Raw genomic sequence first — 16,875 nt, 5'->3', positions numbered from 1 at the left:
ATTGTTGTTGTTATTATTATTTTAAACTATGCTTTTTCAACACTAGCAAGCTAAACAAGAGGTCACAAATGTTAAAATATGTGTGGATAGGAGATTTCTTTGCAAAGCATATGGGGAAAGGCCAGGGCCTGGAAATGTTGGGAATTTGTAGGACTTTTTCCTGTCTAAATGTGTATCATATTGCGTCCTAAGTCAGCATGGTACCAAAACCTCAGAATACAACCTTCCCATTTAGCTTGTGACTATGCCCAAATGATCGCCCCATGTCATTCTCTCTCTCTCTCTCTCTCTCTCCTTCCTTCCTTCCTTCCTTCCTTCCTTCCTTCCTTCTTTCTCTGGCCAACCATAGCCTCCAGGGCACCGACGTGGTCATCGCCATCTTCATCATTGTGGCCATGTCCTTCGTGCCGGCCAGCTTCGTGGTCTTCCTGGTGGCCGAGAAGTCCACCAAAGCCAAGCACCTCCAGTTTGTGAGCGGCTGTGACCCCGTCATTTACTGGCTGGCCAACTACGTCTGGGACATGGTACTGGGGCAAGGTTTTTTTTGTGGTGGGGGGGCGCTCTGCGTTAGAGAAGCTGTAATCGGGTGGAGGAAAACCTCACAGGAATCCTGTCAGTCATGCTGATGGGATTGTGGGGGCTGGGTCCGATCTTGGGGGTACAAGGTGCCTTCCTCTCACACCTTTGCATGCCTTTCCCTTCTGTTTCAGCTGAATTACCTGGTACCTGCCACGTGCTGCATTATCATCCTCTTCGTGTTCGACTTGCCGGCGTACACGTCGCCGACTAACTTTCCCGCTGTGCTCTCCCTCTTCCTGCTCTATGGGTACGTGGGCTCTTTGGGCGGAGATTAGGACATCCCAGAATAGTATGAGGCAAGCGGGGCAGAGAGCGAGAAATGGGCCGTTAATCGGATCCATCAAGGCCATCCTTACGCTCTTAGTGATGATATTATAATGATGATGATGATGATGACGACGATGAATGACTCAGCGTATAGCCAAAGCACTCAGGTCAACATATGTAATAAAAGCAAATACAATAAAACCAACAATTTCTGTTTCTTAGCCATGGCAGTTAGGAATGAAACCTCCATGTTCAAGAGCAGTCTATGACACATTAGGAGGTGCTGGGAGGAAAGGGCAGGAGGGCGGCTGACTTCTTGCCCTGCTATTGGGCTTCCCAGGGGAGGTTTCAAATGGGAGGTTTGCAGTCTGAACAAATTAGCCAGCGCTCAGTGTGGCAGCCATCAGGTTATACTGAGCAATGCATTCTGGGGGAGAGAAACAATGGCTGATGTCTGTTTCTGAAAACTCAAAGGCCGGCGGTAACTCTGAGCTGCCTCTTGCTACTGAGGAGAACTGGGCTGGATGGGCCTCAGGCCTGACCCAGCCTGGCTCTTCTGACGCTCTGATGGCCAGAGTCGGCATGATCTGCCTCTCACGGTCTCCCCTCCCCGCCCTCCTGTGTGCAGCTGGTCCATCACGCCCATCATGTACCCAGCTTCCTTCTGGTTCGAGGTGCCCAGCTCAGCCTATGTCTTCCTGATAGTCATCAACCTCTTCATCGGCATCACGGCCACGGTGGCCACCTTCCTGCTGCAGCTCTTTGAGCATGACAAGGTGAGGGGGTGGGACCCTGCCAGGGGGCGGTATGACCTCCTCGTGGCCAAACAGCTGGACCTCGAAACCTGGGAGACCTGGGTTCGAATCCCTGCTTAGTAGCAATGGGGAAACAACGGATGCTCCAGTTCACCAAGATCCGGCTTGATGCTCGTCTCTCCTCGATTTGCGAGAACGTGAACATTGGATCGAATGTGAAAATGTGAAAAAAATCCCCAAGGATGCCAAAATTAACCCCCTCCATAAACTAAAGTGTGAAATAGCATGTTTTTTTAAAAGGGCAGGTTCAAACTTTTTTTCCTTAGAAAAAACGAGTTTTCAAGTCCTAGCATAGATTCACAAAATTGCAAACATTTTCAGAGCTGGTGTTCTCCGGCTCACATCCAGGGTTGTGAAAAGGGCCTGCTTGCACGTTTTGCGACTACAAATGAAATTCTCGTACATCCCTGATGCTTAGCGATGTTGCTCACTATGCAACCCATCAGTCTTTTTGTTGACTTAATTTCTTGGCAGCCTTTCTGGTGCGTCCGTTTGCTTGACCCCTTTCAGAAAGAGACAGAGGCAGCTTCCAGGTGGGGCTTCCGCTGTGCAGTGGCCCTCTGCCCCTATAATCGCCCTGCCCCATCCATGGGAATTTGTTGTCTTCCGTTTGTGTCCCCTCTCATGTTTCCCCACCGCCTTTTCCATCATTTATTTTTCCCACGCAAAAATCCATTCAGGAGGAATTGCTGCACAATGTTTTTTGATTGGGGTGGATCGAATTTGTCCATTTTGCTTTCTCCTGTATTTGAAGTTTTTTGAAATCTCACTTTCCGGTATGTGAAGGAATTTGCAACTTTTGGTAAATTCTTACTAAAAACTGAGACAAAATTCTCAACCATCTACACTACCCAAATTCGGCAGGGGCAGGAGAGAGGCATGTTTTACAGCTGTTAAAAATGAGGACCCTGCCAGAAAGAAAGAGGTGGTGGCCCCAGCTTAGTTCACTGCCACAAGACATGTGGGTGGCAACTACTTTCCAAACAAACAAAAATGATAAGCCAATTTTATGGAGGAGAAGCCTGTTAATGATTATGTAGTGGTACCTAAATAGAACCTCCATGTTCCAGGAGAGTCTACCTCTGAATAACAGTTGCTGGGGGGAAACGGGTGAAGATTAGGGCTCCCTTCGGACTTCCCGGAGGGAATGGCTGTGGGGAGTACAAAACTGACCCACCTCATCCTGATCCATCAGTGCTCTTCTTAATGTCCCCTTTCTGTAGGACCTCAAAATGGTGAACAGCTACTTAAAAAGCTGCTTCTTGATCTTCCCAAACTACAACCTGGGGCATGGGCTGATGGAGATGGCCTACAATGAGTACATCAATGAATACTATGCAAAGATCGGTGAGTTTCCCCAACTAGATTAAGAACCCCATAGCAGCCACCTGGTCTCCCCACATCACCAGCGTTCGTTTCTTATAGTCTGGGTTTAGACTATAAACCCAGAGGCATGCCCCTTTGCCCCCACCCCCCACTGAAATGTGCCCCCGAGAGCTTCTCTGAAATTGAATGCAGCCCTTGTCAGGATCAGGCCCCGTCTCCCTGGTGTGTATCCCGAATTGGACTCTGAGCCTGAAGAAGAAGAAGTAGACCAGCCAAGACAGGAAGCGGGGTGGGGTGGGGAATTCTCCAAGACTCTCCAGGAGTCAAGGAGGAATCTTCCCAGGAGCTTCTCAAACAGGAGGCCCAGGCTCAGAGATTTAACCTCATAAGCCCCTTTTGGTGCCTTGGTCTAGTCCTGGAAGCACTCACCGGGGTGGGGGAGGATTTTGAACATGTGCAGAGTGTCTTTCTGTCACTGCTTGGGTTATTACACCCAGCACTGAAATCTCTGGGCTCCCAGTGGAAAGCAGACTTCATGCAAGTTTGAGACCCTGCACCTCTTGCTAATCAAAGTAGCTGTGGAGCTGAGAACTGCCTGAAATGGCCGCTGGGCTTAAGAGTTCCTGAGCAGAAACTGACTTCTCGGGCAAACAGATCCGGCACGGGGGGAGATCTGGCACTCTTTGAAATCTGGCTCTTTCTTTCTGACCCCTTAGGGCAATTTGACAAAATGAAGTCGCCGTTTGAGTGGGACATCGTGACCCGGGGCCTGGTGGCCATGACTATCGAAGGCTTCGTGGGCTTCTTCATCACTATCATGTGCCAGTACAATTTCCTCCGGAAACCACAGTGCGTGTGTGTGGGGGGGTGGGTGGGAGTGGGGGTGGGTGGGGGTGTAGTAGTAGTAGTAGGTGGGGAGCCCTCCGGGAATGTCTCTGGGATGAGGGGAGGGGAGGCTTCCTCTACAACTGAGGCTCTCGCTGTTATTTACATTGCGCCATCCACATGCACCACGCTGTACAAAATATAAGAGGACAGGTCTCTGCCCCGAGGAGATTGCAATCTGAAATTTAACACGGAGATGGTGGCATAGGGAGGGGAAAGAACTGGAGTCAGGAGTGAAGAGGCCAAGGGTGGAGGTTTCGATCTGTTACACAGTCCTCGGCTTGGGTACCTTAGGGCAAAATTCTAGACACCCCAGGGGTGCTCGAAGGATCATCCAGAGAGAGGCAGGTGATGGAACCAGTGATGAACAGGCCCTGTGTTTGCGGCTTTCCCTGCACTTGCAGTTTGAAGACAGTCTCGAGATTTTTAAGCTGTTTTGTTCAGTAGATGGAATCCAAGGGCTCCGTTGCCGCCCCCCTGGTCAATGGCCTTCCAGCTCGCCCTCATGGACTGGCCTTTTCCCTCCCTCTCTCTCTCCCCCCGAGACAAGAGTGCAGAGCCATTTGGGGGCTGCCTTCACCCCAGAGCCTCACCCCACACCCCGTTTTCTCCCTCCCCTCCCCTGAATCTGATCCAGGCGTCTTCCCGTGTCCACGAAACCCATCGAGGATGACGTGGACGTGGCAAACGAGCGGCACCGGGTGTTGCGGGGAGACGCTGACAACGACATGCTGAAGATCGAGAACCTCACCAAGGTCGGGACATTCCGCCTCTCCGTCTCCTTAGGCTCTGGCAAGGGTCAGGGGTGCAGAGTGTGAGGGCCATGGGCCAGATCCGGCCCCCTGAGGTTCCCATAATGGCAGCTCCCCCACCAACCAAAATCCCCAATCGGCAAACGGGCCACAGGCAAGATGCGTAGCCCAAACCCAGAAAGGACCAACCATCCGAGGCTGCAGGAAGTTAGCTGTCCCCTCACAACAGAGGAGAGTTGCTGAGAATGAGGAGCCGGTTCAGAGGCTTTATAGGGCCTGCTGAGCTGGGATTGGCCCTCGGAGGTCAGCTGATGGAATGCGCCAGCAGGCTGGTAGTGCAGCCTAGGTGGCGCCCTTTGGGGTCCGTTTCCAAGGCTTGCCGTGGAACTGGAATGCCGACGGCACAGCAGGTGGAGTGCTGGGTTCAAGGCACGCCCCTACAGACCCTCTTTGAAAGCTTGGCCGGGAGTGGGGAGGGTTACCAGTCTGGGCTTTGGAGTCAGGAGAGGAAAGGGGCTCCTGCCATCTTTTGTCACTTGACGTACAGCAAAGTCGCTAGCCAGGAAAAGTTGTGCCAACAGGGCACACCGTGGGAGGGCTGCTTTGGCCGCTAACGTCCGCTTCCTTTCATTCCCTCGTGGGCCACCAGGTCTACAAATCCCGCAAGATTGGGCGCATCCTGGCCGTGGACCGCCTGTGCGTGGGCGTCCGGCCGGGAGAGTGTTTTGGCCTGCTGGGCGTCAACGGGGCCGGGAAGACGACCACCTTCAAGATGCTGACGGGAGACGAGAGCACGACCGGCGGCGAGGCCTTCGTCAACGGGCACAGGTGCGTCCGGGTTCTGGGTGGGGGGACATGAGTCCCTTGCTTTATTTCAGGGGCGCAAAATTATTTTCAGAATTTTCCTCCCCATTCTAAGAGGTCGAAGCGCCCCGCTTAAGGCTGAGCTGCTGGCGGCTCCAATAGGCTGATATTGTTGGCCCGCCCCTTTTTCCTTTGGCCCGCCCCTTTTTGCCACCCCTGGAAGGCGGCCACGGAATTCCTGCTCCCCCTCTTCACGCCTTCCCAGATGTGTTCCGTCTCCATCTGACCTTTGCCTTCTCCCTTGGAAACACCCCGGCCCTACGTCTCTCTCTCTCCCTCCCTCCCTCTCCGCATCTGCAGCATCTTAAAGGAGCTCCTCCAGGTGCAGCAGAGCTTGGGCTACTGCCCGCAGTTTGACGCGCTCTTTGACGAGTTGACGGCGCAGGAACACCTGGAGCTGTACACCCGGCTGCGCGGCATTCCCTGGAAGGACGAGGAACGGGTAAGGAAGAGCGGGAGAAGGCCTGGATGCAGCGGGTCTTGTCCTTCCCAGAGAGCTGGTTGGCCCATGCTTTTGGGGAAGCTGAGGGTGGGTGGGCGGGTGGTCCTCTGACGATGGACGAGCAGAAGGCCTGACTTCTTCACACAAGATATAATTAACAAAGGCACAGGCTTTGGTCTAATCTACACTGCAGAGTATATCTGCTGATTCTGCTTATACTTGCAGTGTAGTTGGCTTTGAACTGAAGGCTTAACTTAATCACAGAGAGAGAACAAAATGTAATTGCAGCTAAATTGATAAGAAATGAAGTTTGACTTCCCTATGTTATATAGCTTACTACTGTATTAAAATAAAGACAAATGCAGTTTCTTTCTTTAAATTACTTGCTTTCCAAGTGCTTTGGAAATAAAAGGGTGTGTATTATTCAGACTAAACAAGACATAGTTCAGTAATTTGATGATTTAAACAGTAATTTCTAGTTTAAATCCAGAGGTGCTTGGAACTGTGCTTGGAACTGCATTTTCTCCACCAGGAACTTTATTCTCCTCTTTAAAGCTTGGAGAGCACATTCAGGAAGATGTGTTTGCTTTTTCTTCACCTTCCACTTGTGTGGTGTAAATACATTCTGGTTGTGTGCAGCCTTCTCACTGAATCCTCATAACTAACAGAACAAGTATATTAGAAGTTGTTACACTTAACAATTTTATTTATTTATTTATTTATTTATTTATTACATTTTTATACCGCCCAATAGCCGAAGCTCTCTGGGCGGTTCACAAAAATTAAAACCACAGTAAAACACCCAACAGTTTAAAACACAATTACGAAATACAGTATAAAAAGCGCAACCAGGATAAAACCACACAGCAAAGTTGATATAGGATTAAAATACAGAGTTAAAACAGTAAAATTTAAATTTAAGTTAAAATTAAGTGTTAAAATACTGAGTGAATAAAAAGGTCTTCAGCTGGACACAATTCACAAAATTCACAATTCACAATTCACAAACATGCAGCTGTTAAACAGGATCTTCATTCTTTATGAGCAAATCTTTCAAGAGTTGAGCATCGGGCTTAGAGTAATAAGTACTGAACATAAAATTTGGGAACATTAGACTACAGCTTTAATTACATTAAGGACTAGGGATGTGCACGGACCCCCTGATCCTCTTCGCGCCCGATCCTCCTCGATCCGCCTAGGGTCCGCTCCGCTCCGCTGTGGAGCTCCAGCTCCGAATCGGAGCTCCACAGTGGCAGGGAGTGGCGCCAGGTAAGTCCCCCCTCCCTCCTCCCCCTTACCTGTGTCCATCCCGGCCCATCCCAGCTTCACTAGAGCCCGCGGCTCAACCAGAAACTGTAGCAGTTGCGGCCTAGTCTTCCTGTTTGAGTCCTCGGGCTCAGTTGAAGCAGCCACGAGACGGCGGACAGATGCAGGTAAGACCCCCCTCCCTCTTACCTGGCTCTGCCGCCGTCACCGCACAGGCGGCAGCAACAGCGGCAGGGCCAAGTAACCCCCCCTTACCTTTTTTGCGGAGCTCCAGATTGAGGCGAAGGATCCGCCTTCACCTCGATCTGCTCCGCTGCTCCCCCGATCCTCTTCGCCTCCGCCTTAAGGGGAGGTGAAGCCCCCCGATCCGCTTCTGCTTCTCCGGTCCAACAAGAAGCGGAACACATCCCTATTAAGGACCCTACTGATTTCCAAGGTCCTATCTAGACTTATTAGTTTTCAGTCTACTTGGAAAAATTAGAGGAATATATTGTGGTATTTAAATATCATTTTAGGTAAAGTATTTAGCATCAATTTTTGTGAACCGCCCAGAGAGCTTCGGCTATTGGGAGGTATAGAAATGCAATAAATAATAACAATCACTCACGGCCATGAGACGTGGCAGAGATGGCCTTTCAAAGAGGGCTCTAGGCAGCCTCCAGCCTGGGCCCCACCAGGTGTGTTGGTGTTCTTACGATGTGTTACGTCGGTGTGCATGTGACACCTCCCCCCCAACTTTGCTTTTCTCAGGTCGTCAAGTGGGCGCTGCAGAAGCTGGAATTGGCCAAATATGCGAACAAACCTGCCAGCACGTACAGCGGCGGCAACAAGAGGAAACTCTCCACAGCCATCGCACTTATTGGCTACCCGGCCTTCATTTTCCTGGTGAGGGGCGGAGGTAGGGGTAGGGTGCGTGGCACCATCTTCCATGGCCCTCATGAGCGACAGATACTTCAGTACCGTGTAATGCTTTGTTCTTCCCCCAGGGGCCGCAGTAGTGCTAGTACTGTGGTTTGTGTGTGAACTGAATCCAATAAGCACTCTAGCGGCACCTAGGGACAGAAGCCCGGCCTTACAACACCCACGCAAAACCAAGTTTCCAGCCACAAAATATAACCATAGTAAATGTAATCTAAGCAACATAGTGCAAGTTGGGCTTCCTGGACCCATCCCTCCCATACGATTTATTTTTGGGACCTATAGCAACTGATGCTTGGCCTCCTGTGGGGACAGCCCCCATGATGGTGAGGGTTGGGGATGCCAGAGTGTGCAACTAATCCTGCCCTCTGACTGCAGGATGAGCCAACCACGGGAATGGATCCCAAGGCCCGGCGCTTCCTGTGGAACCTCATATTGGACATCATCAAGACAGGCCGCTCGGTGGTACTGACCTCGCACAGGTTGGTGAGGCTGTGGGAACACCCTCTTGCCCTCTGAGGAGGACGAAGGGGGAGGATTGAAGCCAGTGTGGTGTAGTGGTTAGATTGTTGGACTGGGACTGGGGAGACCCGGGTTCTAGTCCCCACTTGGCCATGGAAGCTCCCTGGGTGACTCTGGGCCAGTCATTGACTCTCAGCCTGACCTACCTCACAGGGCTGTTGTGAGGAAAAAATGGAGAGGAGGGGGCGGATCATACGCGCTGCCTTGGGCTCCTTGGAGGAAAAAAGGCAGGGATGATGATGATGATGATGAAACCAGTTGCTGACAGCCCCAGGATGTTCTGCCCAGCCTGACTGGCTCCTTGCTCATGTGCTCTTCCCCCCACCCCACCCTCCACCCCCCAAATTTGTCTCCCTCAGCATGGAGGAGTGCGAGGCGCTCTGCACGCGCCTGGCGATCATGGTGAACGGGCGGCTGAAGTGCCTGGGCAGCATCCAGCACCTGAAGAATAGGTAAACCAAACGGGGGGGGGGAGGGGAAGCAGGGGGCACCCGAGTGTGGGGGGCGGGGAAGTTCTCTCTGGTGAGAGAAAGAAGGGGAGGTTGGGCTTTCTTCGTCCTTTAGTGGTGCTTGTCGGGGTTTTAGGAGAACCCTCCTGCCCCGCAATGGTGCTGGGCGTCTCCCGTTTTCGTGCACAGGAAAAAGTCCTGTTAGGATTGGGGCTTTGTTTGTTTGTTTGTTTAAAAACAAAATTAAACCTGCTAAGCAGTTAATCAGGGACGCATTTTTAGGTGGTCCCTGACCACCTAAAGGTTTCAGTCCTGCTAAAATCCACTTCAAAGTTGGTTTGCAGAACCGCCCCATTACAGTCTGTGGGGCCAGGAACCACGCGTCACTTTGGGCGTGTTTTGGGGGAGACGGGCCGCGCGGGTGGAGCACTGACCTGGCCCTTTTGATCCTGGCTAGGTTTGGGGACGGCTACATGATCACAGTGCGGACCAAATCCAGCCTGAACGTCAAGGAGGTGGTGCGGTTCTTCAACCGAAACTTCCCAGAGGCCATCCTCAAGGTGAGCTGGGGGCCGCGGCGGGGGCCTCTTTCCTTCGGTCTCTGCCACGAGGCGCCTCTGTGGGAGGGAGAGGATGACAAAACCCTCTTCAAAGGGGCCGTCGTCTCCCTGTTCCCACACTCCTTACAAGATTCTACGCCAGCCTTTCTACAACTCCCATCATCCCCAACCAGTATGGGAATTGTAGTCCAACACATCTGGAGGGCAACAGGTTGGGGAAAGGCAATCTATTCTGCCCGTTCCAGAGAGGTTTTGGCTCACCACAAAGAGAATAAGTGAGCCGCTGTGTAACAGATGGCCGGGGAGGGTGTAAAATCGAAAGCCCCAGGTTCAAATCCCCCCAGTTAGCCATGACATTTGCTGAGAGGAAGGGGGCAGTGCTTGGGCTGGTTCCAATCTCTTGCCCCTGGCCTACCTCACAGGGTGGTTGTGGGGATAAAAATGGGAGGGTGAGAAAGAGAGAGAGAGAGAAAGAATATTATTATTATTATTATTATTATTATTATTATTATTATTTATTTATTTATATAGCACCATCAATGTACATGGTGCTGTACAGAGTAAAACAGTAAATAGCAAGACCCTGCCGCATAGGCTTACAATCTAATAAAATCATAGTAAAACAATAAGGAGGGGAAGAGAATGCAAACAGGTACAGGGAAGGGTAAGCAGGCACAGGGTAGGGTAAAACTAACAGTAGAAAGTAACAGTAGAAGTCTGCACAACATCAAGTTTTAAAAGCTTTAGGAAAAATACACCCACTGTGATTTCCCTGGAGGAAGTGTGGGATTTAAAAGAAGAGGAATGTAGGAATGTCTCTTCATTGGCTTCCAATTCACTTCAGAATCCAATATAAACTTCTCCTGTTAACCTTCAAAGCTTTTCACGGTCTAGCTCCTTCCTATCTCTCCTCTCTCATCTCACACTATTGCCCCGCTCGTGCTCTTCGCTCCTCTGATGCCATGTTTCTCGCCTGCCCAAGGGCCTCTACTTCCCTTGCTCGGCTTCGTCCATTTTCGTCTGCTGCCCCTTACGCCTGGAACGCTCTTCCAGAACATTTGAGAACTACAAGTTCAACCACAGCTTTTAAAGCTCAACTAAAAACTTTTCTTTTTCCTAAAGCTTTTAAAACTTGATGTTGTGCAGACTTTATACTGTTAGTTTTACCCTACCCTGTGCCTGCTTACCCTACCCTGTGCCTGTTTGCATTCTCTTCCCCTCCTTATTGTTTTACTATGATTTTATTAGATTGTAAGCCTATGCGGCAGAGTCTTGCTATTTACTGTTTTACTCTGTACAGCACCATGTACATTGATGGTGCTATATAAATAAATAATAATAATAATAATAATAGGACATCAGAAATATGGAGCAATTTTTGGTGCCTCTCCATGTTATAAAAGGGTGTTATAATCATGGAGTCGGGTAAAGCCCTGTGCTGGAGGTGGCTTTGCTCTGCTCTTGTGGATGCAGAATTGGAAATGATCCCCTAACAGGAAGTGAAAACCATCTCCTTTTTTTTTTGCTGTTTAGTTATATACCCCTCTTCTAAATGCTGGAGTTTTACTGCTTATTTTAAAGTAATACTTTTTAAATGGATTTTATTATTGGTTCCTTATCGTTGGTTGTGTTGTTTTTGCTTTTACTGCATGTGTCACCCTGAGAGCTTCAGTTGTGGGGGGACACGGAAGTGGGTTGATTGGTTGAATTAATAATAAAAGCAATTCTTCCGCTCCCCCACCCCACCCCCGGTCTCCCAGGAACGGCACCACACGAAGGTTCAGTACCAGCTGAAGTCGGAGCAGATCTCGCTGGCCCAGGTCTTCAGCAAGATGGAGCAAGTGGTGGACGTCTTGGGCATTGAAGACTATTCCGTCAGCCAGACGACGCTGGACAATGTGAGTGAAGGGTGGGTGGGTAGGTGGGCATCCGACGTGAGAGGCCGTAGCTGGGGGGGGGGGTGAGAGCCGGAACAAAAGACTGGTCCAGTTGGATCAGGCCAAATGGTCTTCCTAGTCCTTGTTTGCCCTGTTTCATCCCTAGTGGCCGCCCAGACGCCCCTGAAACATGCACCAGTCAGACACTAGCTGCCCAGTAGCTTTATATCATTGGGCCTGCTTGTTGACCTGTACTAAATTTTGGCCTTTCCAACTTACATCAGTGTTTCCACCTTGGCCAGTTTTGGGATCTTTTTGCTTGGACCTTCTCTCTAAACAGTATGAGGTTCCCAGCCCATTCAAATGGGCAGTGTTCCTCCCACTGTTCCAGCTATGAGAGACGTGTGGCATAGAATGACACATCAAATCTGTTTTGATCCATCTTCTCCTGCCAAATTGAGTCTGTCGGGAAACCCAGACTTTAGAAATTGGTGTGAAAATGGTCTTGTGGCGGACTTGGATGGAGGCGTTGATCACTTAGTAGGAGATGATGTTGATTCTGGCATTTTTAGTTTCAGGTCTTGGGTACAGGGCTAGGAGTGGCCTTGGTCCGAGACCCAGCCGGGCTGTGAATTGGTGGACCAGGAAACTGACTCCTTGGGCCTCTGGGCCTCTTCTCTCCCCACAACTCCAGGTGTTTGTGAACTTTGCAAAGAAGCAGAGCGACAACTTGGAGCAACAGGAGTCCAGCCCGGCTTGTGCAATGGAGTCTCCCCTGCAACGCCTGCTCAACCTCCTGCGGCCCCGAGCGGCCCCGACCGAGCTGCGTGCCCTGGTGGTGGAGGAGCCCGAGGACCTGGAGACAGACGATGAGGGGCTGATCAGCTTTGAGGAGGAGCGGGTGAGGAAGGGGGAAGGTACGCGGGAGGGACGGCCTTGCGAGGGCTGTACCACCTCGGGTCTTCTATCCAGCCAGCCAGGCCTTTCTGAGAATCCAGGATGTGACAGAAGGATGCACAGAGACGGGGCAAAGGAAGCAGGCTGAGGAGAAGAGGGCAGACAGACTAATCTGATCAGTTTATTGGTTTTGTTCTGTACCCTGACTTTCTTCCACAGAAAAAGGGCATTCAGGGCGGCTTACAATCATAAATCAAACTTGCTTAAAGCAATAAATGCCCAATTAAAATGTGACAATAATAAAAGTTAAATAAAAATAGTAAAAGTAAATAATAAATAATTTAAATGATAATAAAAGTTAAATAAAATGCTAATAATTATTAATAAACAATAATGCAAATTAAATAAAAATGCAAAAGAACAGAGCAGAATGAAATCGAAGGAGAGAGCAGGAGTGGGGAAAACCTCGCCTGGGAGCTTTTGTGGGTTGGCAGATTGCAAATAAAGGAACAGGCCCACCCTGAGCTCAGCGGGGCGGGAGATCAAGGCGGCGGCAGGAGTGTCCGCTGGGTGTCCGCTACTGGCGCCTGCAGCGCCTCCGGCTGTCTTTGTGGTCCCACAGTGTAGATGATCTCTTAGTAAATAAACCTTTATTATGCAAGCCAGAGCCAGACCAGCCACGCTTCAGGTTACAGACCTATATTATTATTATTATTATTATTATTATTATTATTATTATTATTATTATTATTTATTAAGACATTTGTATCACGCCCTATAGCGGGATCTCAGGGCGGCGTACAGATAAAATCATACAAACAATATAAAGCAATAAATGTACACAGCTGAAAACAAATTAGACCTAATCAGCACCCAGCAACACAGAACCAAGTTCTCTAGTTCAGCTTTGTGTAATGCTGGTTAGTCTACAAGGGGCTGCCTTTGGTCAATGCACCGTGATAGGAAGTTGCAACGAGAGCTGGCACCCGCTGACAGTATGAACCCTCAGTAGCTGCTCCAGTCCTGCCCTCGGGAGGCTCTTTAGGCCGCCTCCCATCCCGAGGTTGCTCCTCCCTCCTCACACAACATCTGGACCTTGGGTCCGGTACTCCCGACTCCTCCCGCACCATTAGACCTGGCATTCCTACGGATGGAGAGGTCTCCGGCTGGCTTTGCTCTCACCTATGAGCTGGGATCTGGAAAGACTCCCCTCCTGCGACTTTAGGGCTGTTAGGATGGGGCCCAGGCTCCCTAGTTTGGTTTCAGTCCCTGAGTCAGACTCTGAGACAGAAGTAGAAGAAGCCTAGCCGAGACAGGGAGCAGGGGAGGAAATTCCTTTCGAATCTCCCGGAATCAGGAAGGACTTTTCTCTGGAACTTATTGGCCAGGACACCCAGGCTCAGCGAACGCCTTCCCCATGCCTGGGGACTCAGTCTTTGTCGGAGGGGGAGGGAGCATCGGAATGACAGATCCCAGGGCCCGCCACGGGGTCAAGTGGGCAGAGTTGAGAGGAGGTGGGAGGAGGAGCCAGGGGAAAGCCTTTCAGCCCCCCCCCCCCGGTATTGGGATTCCACTCTGTCTCCTTCTCGTCTCTCCAGGCTCAGCTGTCCTTCAACACCGACACGCTCTGCTGAGGACCGGAGGGGGATGCGACCCCTTCCCTTGGCTTTGGAACCGCCTCAGACTCCCTCCCGCTTCACGTCCACCTTCCTGGGCCCTCCCTCCACTGAACCTCCGTCAAGCGGCTGTCAAGACCAAGGCGGCCGGAGCCGCGTGGAGGGCGGGGGCCTTGAGCAGGCTCCCATCACATGAGCATCCGGTCTTTGCAGAGGGCCACGGCGGCTTCGTGTTGGCCGTTCGCCCCCACGGAGGAGGAGCCCACCCTGACCATGGCTGCGGGCGGGCGGGCGGGCGGGGGGGGGGGAGCAAGGAGCATTTCCCAGGAGCAGGCCAAGTCGGAGGGGTTTTTGGGACTGCCCATAATGCAGCCCTCCGGGCGCTCTGAAGGGGCGCTGGCTGGGATTTGAACATGGGAAATGCCACGGCAGGAGCCCGGTAGGGCTTGCTTGGGCTTCTTTGTGGTGGGGAAGGGCCTGCGCTCCCGTGGCCGTGACGCTTTCCTCTTGACCGCAGCTGGGTTCTTTTGCAAGAAGAGGCGCTGCGCTCGCAACCCCCGATGCCCCTGAGGGCGGGGCACGCGGGAGCCCTCGAGGGAACGCACGCTTTCCCGATGGCCTCGGCTTTTCTGGCTTGGCGGCCTTGCTGTCGCGCACCTGCGGAGGGGAGGCTCTTGCAAGACCCCACCTGGAGCTGGAAAGGCAAAGAAGCCACCGAACTGAAGCACGTGCATCTATGGATCTTGCGGAGTTTGGGGGGCAGTGATTTTCTGATTGGGGGGCACGAAAGGAAAGCGCTGCTTCGAGGAAGTGATACTCTGACTACAAGGCTGTCGGGACGAGCGTCTAACACCTCCCCACACAGGGTGTATCTGTGGGGCAGGCGCCTGACTTCCTCCCCTCTTTCTTTCTCTGTCACTTGGCACGGGGCCAAAAGAAGTGTTTGGAAAAGGTCAAATCCTGCTGGACGCTGCGCTAAGCGTGGGCTTGTGCGTGTCGCTTCGCTCCCCGCTTTCCCTGACCCAGCCCCTGGGTCCTTCTGCTACGTTTAAAACCAACCCATCACAAAATGCTGCCCTTCTCCTTTGGAATTATTATTTAAAAACCCAATGACTAATGTTACTAGTCCTCATGGCTGAAGTGCCGAAAAAGTGCCCACTTTAAAGCCTTCAAAGGGCAGGAACGTCCAGAGGAGGGCTGTATAGTCAAGGCTGGGAGGAAAGGCTCTGTGTGTGTGTGTGTGTGTGTGTGTGTGTGTGTGTGTGTGTTCCAGCTCAGTTTGGATCCCGAATCCTTTCCCGGAAAAACCCCCTCTGCCTTTGCCCAGGTAAACTTTGCTCCTTCCTCTCCCCGCCGCCGCCGCCCCTGCGTGCTTGGAACCATGGCTTGGAACGGGCGCAGGGATAAAGCGGAGCATTCTTTAGCCAATTTCACTCCCCCTAAGTGACGTGTTACACCTGCCTTTCCCAGCCAGATGTGTTGGACTACAAAACCCATAATTCCGCTGTCAGCTTGGATTATGGGTGCTGCAGCCTACAGGATTATGGGCGTTGTAGTCCAGCATGTCTGGAGGGCACCTAGTTGGGAAAGGCTGTGTTTCATCCATAGAGCAGAGCGACTGAGACGCTGCACCAAGAGGGATTCATCCTTCTGGTCATTTTAAGAGGGATTCATTCTCTGAGCAGCCCACACAGCCACTCTGACGTCCAGAACCAGTCCTGGTTCTGTTGGTCTCTGAGTCCATCTCGTCCGCCATCGTGTTCCCAATAGTGGCTGGCCAGAGGGCCCCGGGAGACACACCAGCAAGGCCGTGATGGGAGAAAGGCCAGCTGCCTCTGACCGCAGAGACCCCGTCGGCCAGGCTTGCTGTCCCGGGCGCAGAGCTGTCCATGGGCCTCTCCTCCACCCATCGTTTTGGAGCAGGGGCCATCGCTGCATCCTTCTGGGAGACGGAATGGGGGGGGGCAGGCTGCCTTTCGCTGCAGTTTTTATGGGGGTTCACCTGTAGCGAGGGAGTCAGGGTTGAAACAGATGCGGGTGCTTCAACGGTGATAAATGCCGGAGGGGAAGCGTTGTGAGGATGAGGACCGCCTGGACTTTATCCGGCGATTGAACGCGGAAGCTGGGCTCCAGATCCCTTCTGGAAAATCCGGGCGTTCTGAGTTAGTTCCGGGGAAACTCAGCAGTTTGAATTCTCAGGCGCCATTGGCCACTGACACAGACTCCTTGCACAGCCCTTTGCGGTTTTAAAATCCCGCATGATTTTTGCACCCAGGTTTTGAACGATCTCACTCAATATTTTCTCTGTGCTGGCGGGTGGCACCCTCTTCAGGTGGGGGCTCCTCTCCATCGCCTGCCAAGTGATGCTTTTAATGGGATTGGAATCTTTTGCATGCAAATCGTGACTCGGGAGGAGACCTGAATTTCAACTGTCCAAGGAAGTGAACGGAAATTCTTGAACTGGGTGCCACAAACGAACAGCTGGCATGCCACGACTTATACATTCATTAAAACAAACAAACCCTGAAGGCTTCTGTGAGGCCAAAGTCCTCCTAACCAATCCACGGAGGAGGTTGCTTGTTGCATCTCTGCATGCATCCAATCAGCCTCCACTGGGAGGACAAGTAACTCTGCCCCTATGTGTGAGTGGGACCATTCAGACACTCCTGATCCAGAGAGGCGGCGGAATGACCCTCCCGCAGAGGGAATTTGCCCAGTGTGTCTCTGTGTGAGTCACTGCTCTGGGCTCACCTCCTTCCAACCAGGAGATGATGATACACAGACACATGCAGGGGGGCAATGTGGGCAGGCAGGTCGTTGTTAGCCTTCGCTCTTCCCAG

The 16,875-nt window shown here is 51.7% G+C and overlaps 1 protein-coding gene across 1 annotated transcript in view; it reads left to right on the top strand.

The window, feature by feature from the left end:
• Positions 1–14,269, top strand: part of ABCA2 (ATP binding cassette subfamily A member 2) — an 84,334-nt gene extending 70,065 nt beyond the window's left edge. Inside the window, exons 35-49 of the mRNA XM_063144914.1 lie at positions 350–524; positions 711–826; positions 1,475–1,622; positions 2,885–3,008; positions 3,704–3,836; positions 4,510–4,627; positions 5,274–5,452; positions 5,789–5,930; positions 7,947–8,081; positions 8,493–8,596; positions 8,996–9,088; positions 9,543–9,645; positions 11,406–11,543; positions 12,217–12,423; positions 14,018–14,269. Coding sequence (XP_063000984.1) covers positions 350–524; positions 711–826; positions 1,475–1,622; positions 2,885–3,008; positions 3,704–3,836; positions 4,510–4,627; positions 5,274–5,452; positions 5,789–5,930; positions 7,947–8,081; positions 8,493–8,596; positions 8,996–9,088; positions 9,543–9,645; positions 11,406–11,543; positions 12,217–12,423; positions 14,018–14,053 — 1,951 coding nt within the window. The 3' untranslated portion in view covers positions 14,054–14,269. The remainder of the gene's footprint in view (positions 1–349; positions 525–710; positions 827–1,474; positions 1,623–2,884; positions 3,009–3,703; positions 3,837–4,509; positions 4,628–5,273; positions 5,453–5,788; positions 5,931–7,946; positions 8,082–8,492; positions 8,597–8,995; positions 9,089–9,542; positions 9,646–11,405; positions 11,544–12,216; positions 12,424–14,017) is intronic.
• Positions 14,270–16,875: the final 2,606 nt, after the last annotated feature.

The sequence above is a fragment of the Elgaria multicarinata genome, chromosome 19 (genome assembly GCF_023053635.1).
Source record: "Elgaria multicarinata webbii isolate HBS135686 ecotype San Diego chromosome 19, rElgMul1.1.pri, whole genome shotgun sequence".
Classification (NCBI taxonomy): Eukaryota; Metazoa; Chordata; class Lepidosauria; order Squamata; family Anguidae; genus Elgaria; species Elgaria multicarinata.
The sequence above is the reverse complement of the archived record's forward strand: the minus strand, read 5'-3'. Positions and strand labels throughout refer to the sequence as shown.